The sequence below is a fragment of the Haliotis rubra genome, unplaced genomic scaffold, assembly GCF_003918875.1.
Source record: "Haliotis rubra isolate DU_JTF1 unplaced genomic scaffold, ASM391887v1 Scf102, whole genome shotgun sequence".
Lineage (NCBI taxonomy): Eukaryota > Metazoa > Mollusca > Gastropoda > Lepetellida > Haliotidae > Haliotis > Haliotis rubra.
Genome location: NW_025764915.1, coordinates 1,550,176 through 1,560,946, shown reverse-complemented (window position 1 = coordinate 1,560,946; position 10,771 = coordinate 1,550,176). Strand labels below are relative to the sequence as shown.

Genomic DNA, 10,771 nt, shown 5'->3' with positions numbered 1-10,771 from the left:
GCAGGGCCATAGGCCACATTCTACAAGTTGATCCTAGACCAAGACTGTCCTACATCAGGGATTAACAAAAGGATATGGGACAGTAATGGCTCTTAAGTCAGTTTGTGGAATGGGGTCCAGCATGAGCAAAATGGTATGTCATTAACAGTGATCAAAATTAAGCAGACAAGTGAAAGGCCCTTGTCATAATCATGTTAAAATTTTAACATTGAGGAAGTTGTTACATTCAAATTCAGTAGAACATCTTAAAGACCCCTGGGTGCCGCTGTACGAAGCAATCTTAGCGCTAAGGTGACCGTAATTCCCATACCTTAACATAGACTTAAGGTAGTCTTAGCGTTAAGGTTGTTTTGTACAAGGGCACCCTGGACCCCCCAATAAGTTTGAACCCCTCAGCGGTTAGAGTAGGTTCAGCAGTGGAGTGCCTCTGTAGAATCCTTGTGACTACACACAATGGACAAAGCAACTTCAACAACTTCCCATGTTGTGAATTGTGTACATACATCTCATGAAAGTGCAATAGTAGCTTGTGATCTGTAACATATTGATGTCATCATTGTAGATATACAGGTTTTAATATGGAGGGTGGTCCTCTGTCAGATTTGTAGATAATTACATTCATAATTCCAAATTTCACAAATGCGGACTAGGTTGGTGTAGCCCAGAGATGGTTGAAAACAAGATTGGGTGAAAGTATGACCTTTATTGATGGTTGTTAAAGTTACTAAACAAAATGGCAATTCAATTTTTTCATATTACTATTATTTGTCTGTCATAGCATGACATGTTAACTATGTGTTTATGAAAGAATCAGGAGGTCCTAAACATTTTTTTGAGTAATATATAATGATTGCCAGGTTGAATTTGCTCTATGTGGAAGTTACAATTTACTCTTATGTTTCACAAACTAATGGCGGTCATCTGTTGTTAGGTTGAAGAAATCAAATGGGTTTCATTTAATTCACTTCAGTGTTATTGCTTGTCAGACATTTGAAATATTTCCACATTTTATAAAGTATGTAATATGAGCAACATTAAATTGTTAATCCCATAAACTCTTACATACATGTATCTTTCATACCTGTGTTCAGTCATGTTGCACTATCAATCCCAACAGCACAGTTTTTATAATCTTACTTGTACTATTTTAGTAGGCACTGTGAAAATCAAAGCAATTTTTGTAAGGGCATTGTTCCACTCTACATGCAGTGTTTGTTGTTCTGTACCACTCTTATATAGAATTGTATGATCAAGTATGAAAAGCATTTTCAGCAGTGAAATCCTTCATTTACGGTTGACTTAGATGTTTCATTCAAGTGCTGTCCTGTATGCAAGAGCTTGTGACTGGGCAGCTCCTGGCACTGCCAACCAGTGTTGTGGAGTACACATGCCCCCCCTGTGATCTGCTGTACACAGTTCCTGGAGTTGTGTACCACTGAAAGGAGAGAGGGAGTCCATGAGGAGAAGTGCTCCATGTATCTCATTGCTTTATCATGTAAAGTCTCCAGTACATGTTGTATTGTTCCCATACAGGTTGTTCTGTATAATGTACAGATGTACTTAATGTAAAGATATTACCCCAGCCATTCTAGGGGATAGGGTACAATGGTACCAGGCACATATACCCACATATACAAAATACTATTTCTTTCATCATGTGAAACATGTCTGATATTGTTTGTCTTATTCATGTACAATATATTACATACTGTTTGAAATTCAGTGGGATTTTTTTAGTGAACAAATTTGTATCTATTTTTTTCTGTAATAAATGGCAATAATTTGAAATGTCTCGGGAATGTGAGAAACCGCGTGTCAGTTCATTGTTTTTAATTCATATTCACACTTCAGTGTTCAACTGTAATTAACTCTTCATTTCAGTCGAACATATGTGATTGGCATTGCATGCTTTGTACTTTATTTTCTATGAATTATTGTTTTGTATATTTTGGTGTGGTATGATAGATTTCAGTAATATTGGTTTCTCAGTCCAGAAATTGATTGCTTTGTTATAGATGAAGTCATGTTATTGCACACACTAGACAGATAAAAAAAAGCGACATTCATAAGTGTTTTCAAAGTATGCAATATGTGAGATAATGAATCATTCAATCAAGTGACACAAATAAATCCCCAGCAACCTCTGGGAAAGATGTAATATTGATAAGGCAAGTCATGCCATCTTTGTAATTAGTATTAAGAACATTTGGAATCTGCTTTACTTCAGTTGTTACTGGTTTACTTGGTTATCTGTTGGTTGTTGCATTATTTGTTATGTTTGGGTGTGAGTGTGAATGGTAAGAGTTTCATCTTGAAGTAATCAGTTTTGCTTCAGAGGAATGAAGTAATAAATTTGGATGTTGTTCCTTTTTCTCTGAGGACTTTTCAATCATTGGGGGTTTTTTTGGTTTGTTTTTTTGGGTTGCTTTTAAGTGCCTTAATTTTCATTTCAATCATAAAATACTTCTTGCTGAACTTTCTCCTCTTGTCTGGCCTGATACAAAATACTTCTCATATATTCAGTTGGGAAGCTCAGTGCTCTATGCAGAGGTTCAGGTAGTCAGTCTGCCTCATGGGATTGTATATTGTACTAGCAATTTCCTCTCACGATGTTTACAACTTAGATGTAGAAATTAGTAGTGGTGTTAACCCAAATTATGATTTACTTCTAAGTATTCTTTCAGTTATCTTCAGGAAGAAAGACGATCTATTCTTTGATAGCCATTATTAAGTGTCAAGCACATGAATTAAAGGATTACTGCTTAGATTGCTAAATTGTAATCGTATTTGCAGACAACTGTGCTCAATGCGTTTTCAGAATGATCTTCAGTCGTTTACATGGACCTGGGTATTCATGAAGTGTAGGCTACTTGTTCAGGTTGTTTCTTTAAGTATAGTGTCAGTCACTGTTTCTATTTCATTATGTATATTGTGTCAGATGATATTTTGTATTGAGTATTTGGTTACAAATCTTTTGTCATTGTCAGTAAAACAACTGTAGCAATACTCATTATTCAGGTCGTCATATCATTGCTGATCTGACATTATTAGTTGACTGAACACTTCAGTCAGTGTCCCTTCTCAAGGTGGCAGTCAGGTGTTTTTGTCTAGACACTCACGGTTGTTGCACAGTTAATTGTGTTTATTCTATTCGGTTTGCTTTTCCTATCTGAAATTTGGATTTTGTTGTTGAAGTGTAGTTAAATATGCAAGTGACCTGTTCAATATTTTAAGATATTCTACAAAACCATGAGACTGCATGTAGCAGTTGTTACTATAGGGTGTGTTAGGTCCAAACAAATGCCTCAGACATTTAGAAGACCAGTACTGAGAAATTTTAGTTGGTTTTGTAGATATACCAAAATCATTTTAATTTGTTAATGTTAGATGTTACCGGCTTAGAAGAATCACATGTCTATCATTTTTGGGTGGGGCTTTCTTCTGAAGGAACAAACTTCTGTATTCCTGCATTTGCAAGTTACCTCCCTTTGTCCCCATCAGCATCACCAGTTGTGAGGTGTAGATATCCAATGTTCTCAGCTTGGTGCCTAATGTCTGATGCTCAACAGTCATCTTCCATTGTTGTATGTGCTTCAGTGTCATTACTATTTATACCTGTACAGATGGACATGACTTGTTCCAAATATGTACATTCTATGGAAATGTGTTTAAACTGCATGTGAAATATCCCCCTGTTATCTTTCTGCAAGTGCTTTGATAGGCCATTGTAATTCTTGTATGATTTTGAACATACTGTAAATTGTACAAATTTGTATAAACTGTTTTAATATCTATGATTTTAGGTATTTGCAAGATTTTAATGTCATCATTAAAATCATATATCGTGAGATATTCACCATCAACATTTTGTGTATGAATTCAACCCTACTGAACACAATAACAACTAAACAGATTATAATGAAGTTTTTCATTTTCACTAATTAGCAAATCAAATGTATCCACCAGATTATTTATCAACAAATCATTAAACAAGGAAGAAACTGACAAATTGTGTTGTTCTTATGTTGTGTCCATTATCAGTCACACTATTCCACAGGAATGGTCCAGCAATCTATCAAAACAATTTTTAAAAATCCATTGACAGATGGAAGTTAATTGAGGTATCACTTCATACTTTGGGTTGGTGGTGTAGAGTAACCAATGTGATCAGGGTCTAAACAGACTTGTTGGGATATGTAGAGTCAGCGTTATTGTCTAGGCTCGTTCAGATAATAAAAGATAAACCTATTCAGATAACGTCCCATTTTCAACTTCCGAGAGTTGCATCTGGAAGGCCACATTTTGTACCCACATTGATTGTTGTTTGTCCTATATTGTAGGTGGAAAGGCTGAACTTTTTGTTTCTTTAATAGTTGTCCATTCTTCCAGTTTCATAAAAGCATCCAATCACATATGCATAAAATAACAGCTGGTCATTACATTGTCCACACCTGTCCAAGCAAGGTGGCCTGTGTTCATGCTTGATGCTCTACACAGCAGATGACCTATCAATAATGACACTGACTGTACATAACGTGCTGGTGTATTTTAACATTCCACTGTTGGGAGTTTGTGACTATCAATCCAAACTGGTAGACAAAATTAATTGTTTATTGGCTAATGTTCCAATAACTGATTTTAACATCACTCTAAATTATCAATGGAAGGAAAGCATGTGAACATTTACAATGTGACAGGCTACCTGGCATGTTTATAAACCAAACTGGAATATTCCATTACATTCATTCCATGGCAACCCCTGATGATCCGGGTTAGAATCGGTCTTCAGCAAACCATGCTTGTCGTAAGAGGTCCTGCGGTCAGGCTTGTTGACACATGTCATGGTATCCCAATTTCATAGATTAATGCTCATGCTGTTAATCACTGGATTGTCTGGTCCAGATTTGATTATTTACTGCGGATATATAGCTGGAATATTGCTGAGTTCGTGTTAAACAAAAACCTAACCAAACCTTTCCATGGCTTACTTGGCATGTAAATGGTGGCTCCAAACATATGCTTCCCTATGTCAGGGCTGTAGTTATCTTTTCTTAATAGGGGGGCACTATCCACTTTAAGTGAGTGTTATTATATCAATACTTTGATGTACAAAAAGAATAATCTGAAAAAATATTGTAGGCGGGCAGGTACACACACACACACACACACACACACACACACACACACACGGCTATCTATGGCCCTGTATGTAGCCAGAAAACGGTATATGTATGTGTCCAATTCAGTGTACACTTAAACATAACAGCACAATGGCAGTTGTCACTGAGAGAATGTGTTGCATTCAACAACATAAGGGAGACCATAAGTTGTGTGCACGTCAGGTCTTGACTACTCAAAGGTGGCAGACCATCAAAGAAGTATAGTTTTTTATACCCCGTCCATAATTTAACACTGTATCTATTATTTAGAGCCTCTGCACCTGAGATTGGTGGTTCTCCCAATGTCATGTCGAAAACGTTAAAAGATTAAACTCAACATGCATGTCTTTTACACAACGCCAGTCCCCATTTACCTCGTTTCACAATGCAGATGTACATACAGCAGTGTGTAGTCTGTACACAGCGTTTTCATGGCTGTTACCTCAAATAATCTTAACATGATCATCATGACGAAAGAGTAACCCTCCCACGGTGCCACCAGTCGGGACTTAACAAGAATATTGCAAAACTGCATGAAACGATACTCTGACTGTTGAGGGAAGATCTGCAGATCCAACTGTCTCCTGTACTTAACATACACGCCAGTGATGATCTAGGAATTTCTTCCATAAATCTCGTGTTTAAACATTTCCAAACAGCGATAGATATAACATATAGGGTCACACAAGAAATATGACTTTTCGGTCCTTTTCTTACATCGAAAGTATAAAATTTAAGAACAAATGTGTATTTATATATTCAAGGATGCGATATTAAAACTACTTGACGGTAATGACTCACGGAATAAATCAACAGTAAAATCCTAAACTCAATACACCAGTTTATTACTAAAAATAAGCGCTTCCTGCGAATGTCACAACATATATATACCCAATGTACTTCAGGGGTTTTTAATTTTTATTTGCAGCTGCAACCATTAGTATATAGGTGTCAGGGTAGAGATTGCGATCTGGTAGAATCGGAGAATCTCCGATCCTACAAGCAGAGATTGCAATCGGAGTCTCTACCAGTAGAGACTGATTATATAGAATAACCTATACAATCGCAATCTCTACCAGTAGAAGCTCAAATCTGATCCTACTAGTAGAGATTGCAATCTAAGTGAATATTTAGAAAAACAAAATTTATTTTTGTATATTGTAGAATGACATCTTCCATTGAAAAGTGCACACTGTTTGTCCAACTTGATGTTTGTTACAAACAAAATGAAAATAAAACATTGTTACTTTGTTTTCAAATATGATTGTTATTGTAAATATATGTAACTCAAACAAAAAAATCAAAAATTCAATGTTTAGTTTAGAAAATCTCACACTTTATTGCGGGTGCTAATGTCCGTCAATAAATGACATTAGCCACATTTAGGTCCGTCATAAATGTGACATTATTTGTTATCAATAACCAACTCCTTGTGTAATCATAGTTGTGACATACTTGTATAAGTGTCCATTTCCCCAGTATCATTCTTTTACTCTCTGGTTCTGGCGTTTTTCATTTAATTATGTTATGTATCCAGCTTATGTAAATTATGTTAACGGGAGCGGCGTTAACAAGCCTTAAAGGCAGGTTTCTATTTTGCGAAATAAAAATGTGTTCTCTTCTCGTCGCTATATGACTGAAATAAATCCGATGCGACGTAAAACTAACTGATATGAATCTTGGGGGCTCCTGTACGTTCGTGCACACACTGCGCTTCTGAACAACAGCTATCAGCAGAGACAGAGGTCATGCATCTTGCGCAATTACATTTAGTCGTACCATGACTTTCGAAAACATTATTGTGTTAAGTGTCTGATTGGGCTGGGAGGCGAATTCAACCTGCTTTTACTAGGAGCTGATGATCTGTATTTGTACAAATAAACATCCAGGAAACAGCTCCAGGACAGTATTATTCGTCATCTTGTGACCTTTGAACCAATAAATGTATTGATTAATTTGACTGATTATCGAAGTTAATATATGTAATATCTACACATCAATCAATACTTTCGCCTCATCTGCTGATAACCTGGAAACCCGAATGAGGCAGTGCCAACAGAATCATTCGTCAAATCACGTGATCAAAACGGGCCTTTCTTGTTCCGACGATGTTCTTAATGAATTACATCTATATTTGACCCGAAACATGCCAGCTGTAGGCTTTTATCATGTGACCCTTGACCTCTGTAAATTCGATCAATATGCCTGACAATGTAACCCGTTTAACCTGTCCATTTTTTATGTAAATACACACGTTTTAAAACTTGCTTGAAATCCGTCAGTACTTGACGACGTTGTTGGAAACCATTCTCGGGCGAAATGTGGCCTGAACATTGTCATGTGACTTTTGACCTTGTCCTAATACCGACCTTTTTAGTTCGTTATCAGCAGGATTTATCTTTCGTCAAGTTTAGACCCAAAAATATATACACGTGATAAGCCTAACTTGCTGAAAATGATAAGCCTTTTTGTACACTTGCTCAAAATGCGTTATCAGGTAGATAGTTAACAAGGAGCCTGTTTCTTTCTTACGTTGTAAGTTTGTAATATTTGGCATGCACAGATACACGAGAATGGGTACAGCGAGCAAAGAATGAGAAGGCCCCTGATTCTGGTATAAACTATAACTGTATCGGCGACCTGCATGATCTGTAACCATGTTTGAATGTTTATGTGGTGTTCATCATATCGTACTTAAGAAAATCAGCTTAGGTGAAAGACCATGTCAAACTTTTGTACAATATTTTCCGGAAACATTTTGACACATTTTAGCTTTTCGTATACATTTATTGTTGTTTTTTAAGTCATTCGGATAGAACACGAATATCACAAGCTTGTTAGAATCTGTTTTTGAAGCGGTTTTTTTGTAATATGAGCATTATGGGCCATTCGATACACTATGGATAGTCAAATACTATCGTTACTCTATGATCCTGTAATGTTTATTGTTAACTGCCTTTCCCATAGCTAAACACATATTTAAGAGGTGTCCAGAACATTATTCACGCTTAGCATAAATTAGTTTTTGCAGTAACAGGTAATTCGTGACACCTTTCAGCTCCGATTCCGCACTTGTTTACAGACTCAATATATACATCCGAGCCGTATTATGAAATTCTAAACACGTGGGCAGGACTTGCGAGAAGACCACGCCTACTTGCCACTATCATCCGGGTACCTGCTCGTGCAATCGATAAGCGACGGACTGCAGAAGGTAAGATGGCGTGGAAGTTATTAGATTTCGTAAATTATAGAACGTAATTCAATCACAATGTATATTAAACAAGACAAGATGACAAACCTGTTGATCCATGCCACAAGAACTATATTTCAGTCAAAAGTTCGTCCCCCTGTCTTGTTGAATCCCTCCACACGCGTTATTGTTTACATTGTAAAGCTGCGTGGCAGCGTGGATTTATCAAAACAAACACAGCACTCTTGTCAAACACGATCCGTAGTTTTATAAGTTCAACGACACACTAATTAGAGCCGTATAAGTTCAACTTACTGACAAGGAGCGACTGGAGTTTGCATACACGTATCCAAAATAGAACCAATCAAGCACGCGAGCGGACGGACAAGTAGAAGTCAACGAAAAGTGGCATGGACGAAAAATGTAAATATGTCGTAATCCAACGAGACAAAAACGGGCGTTTCAAAGCACAAATGAACGAGTTGTAGGTCTGGACATTTTGATTCCACTACCTTCAAGCCCCTATTACTAGTGACGCTCGAGTGAACACTCGAAAAGTGACAGGGGGGCGCCGATCACAAATTAGTCGCAGATCATGTGTGAAGGCCTACAGTGGGTGAAATTCACACATATTCACCCAGCCCATCTGCTTTCCATGCCAGTGTACGCAAATTATGAAATTACAATAAACTTGTTACATGGCGGATAGTGGTGTGATGTACAATATAAGCTAACCTTTGATGCAGAACTCACATTTATCCTGGATCTTCTTCTAAGACTGGACAAGCACAAGTGGAAGTAACTTCATATATTTGGAGTCTGTAAAAAACTTGTGTATTATTTTCAGCAACCACTGCTATGAGACAGGACGGTCTAATGCAGGTATTTAACTGTTGTATACAAGAACAACATACTGTGTATTGTGTTGCTGCACTTATTCACAAAATATGCATGACTCCACAGCCATTTTGCATATCTGTGTTGTGATGTCAGTGCTTCTTGTGTTGATATGTGTTTCCATTTTTTAAACTTTCACATTAGTTCACATGTACATACAAACATCAATATTACCATGCCGAAAGTACATAACTGAGATACCATTGTTTTCTATGAGTTATTTTGCTGTCGTTTGTTGACAGATTTTATAACGGAACTGTATTTATTATCATATGTGACTTGTTTTAGTCATGGTATGGCTGATGTACTATATATTTTCATTCACTCAGTCACTCACTTGATTGATTGTTGAAATTATACAGTTCGGTATAATATGTAAAACTAAACAATGTGAAAATGAAGATCCCTCATGATAAAAGTAAATTTGTGAATGCAAAGACCATTATCACAAAATGCTATATAGGATCTTTTCTCATGCAATCAACCACTATTTTCACAGTCCAGATGCAGATGTTAAAAAAAAGAATGAGACCTATCTTGATTATCACCACACATCCTCAGTAATATCTGAATTAGAAGCTAGAAAAACTTTGCTGGAAGTTATGCTTTTCAGAATCGACAACTAATGGGATTTGATGGTGTCCTCCCATTTGTGAGAACTCCCAGTTGTGAGACACATTAATTAATGGTTCAGTGCACATTGGTGGTGTTTCCACATCCCTACAATGAAAGTTGGATCAGCCCAGTTGTTGAAGAGTACCCACAGGAGGCATAGTTCATTGATGAGTTGATTAATGAAATAGATTATCAAAGATTTTATTTACAAAGAAGAAATAGTTCATTAAATATTTTATTATTCAGAAGAATATGTAATTATGATAACACATTTTTATTGACTATCATGAAATTTTGAAAGTCATTTTGGTTTAAACATATTTTATTATCATTATCAAAGTGTTTAATTTTTAAGGACATTTACTGGAGTATGTTAATCAATTTATCTTATAAAGTTTCATTAAGTTACCTCCAAAAGATTCAGTTACATAGCAAATCAGTAAGTAGCTAGGGTTAATCCATTCTATCAGGCAGGGGAGTATGGTGTGCTTTCTTTGTTAATTACCTACTCCACTGTCTCATAACTGGGAGTCTCACAAATGGGAGTAGACCGATTTGATTGTCAGATGCATTGATCAATGCTGATGACCTCAATCACTGGATCATCTGTTCCAGACTCAGATATTTAACGACCACTGTCTCAGGGTCATATGCCATTTTTCTGTGTGGCTTTAAAGTGCCAACAAACTAATATCATTATATCTGGTGTAAGCTGTATATTGTATCATTTACCAGTTTCAGAACTGTGTAAATCTAAAGTGAATGAAATCCCTCTTGAAGTTTATTAAAACTGTCTTGGTACTTGGCACCTGTACAACATTCAAGACTTTACCTCCCCTTGTCTAAAACTGTTTATCATCCAAAACTCTGTTCAACAGGAGATATTGCTTGTGTGAGATCAGATGAT

General features: G+C 36.5%; 1 protein-coding gene across 4 annotated transcripts in view; it reads left to right on the top strand.

Moving 5' to 3' along the window:
- Nucleotides 1–8,308: 8,308 nt before the first annotated feature.
- Nucleotides 8,309–10,771, top strand: part of LOC124270307 (ras-related protein Rab-3) — a 72,063-nt gene continuing 69,600 nt past the window's right edge. For 2 of the 4 annotated variants that reach the window (XM_046705367.1, XM_046705360.1), the window contains exons 1-2: nt 8,334–8,373; nt 9,200–9,234. In XM_046705367.1, the coding sequence (XP_046561323.1) occupies nt 9,211–9,234 (24 nt within the window). In that variant the 5' untranslated portion in view covers nt 8,334–8,373; nt 9,200–9,210. Of the gene's footprint in view, nt 8,374–9,199; nt 9,235–10,771 lie in introns of those variants that run through there. The other 2 variants (XM_046705396.1, XM_046705352.1) reach the window with 2 other exon arrangements.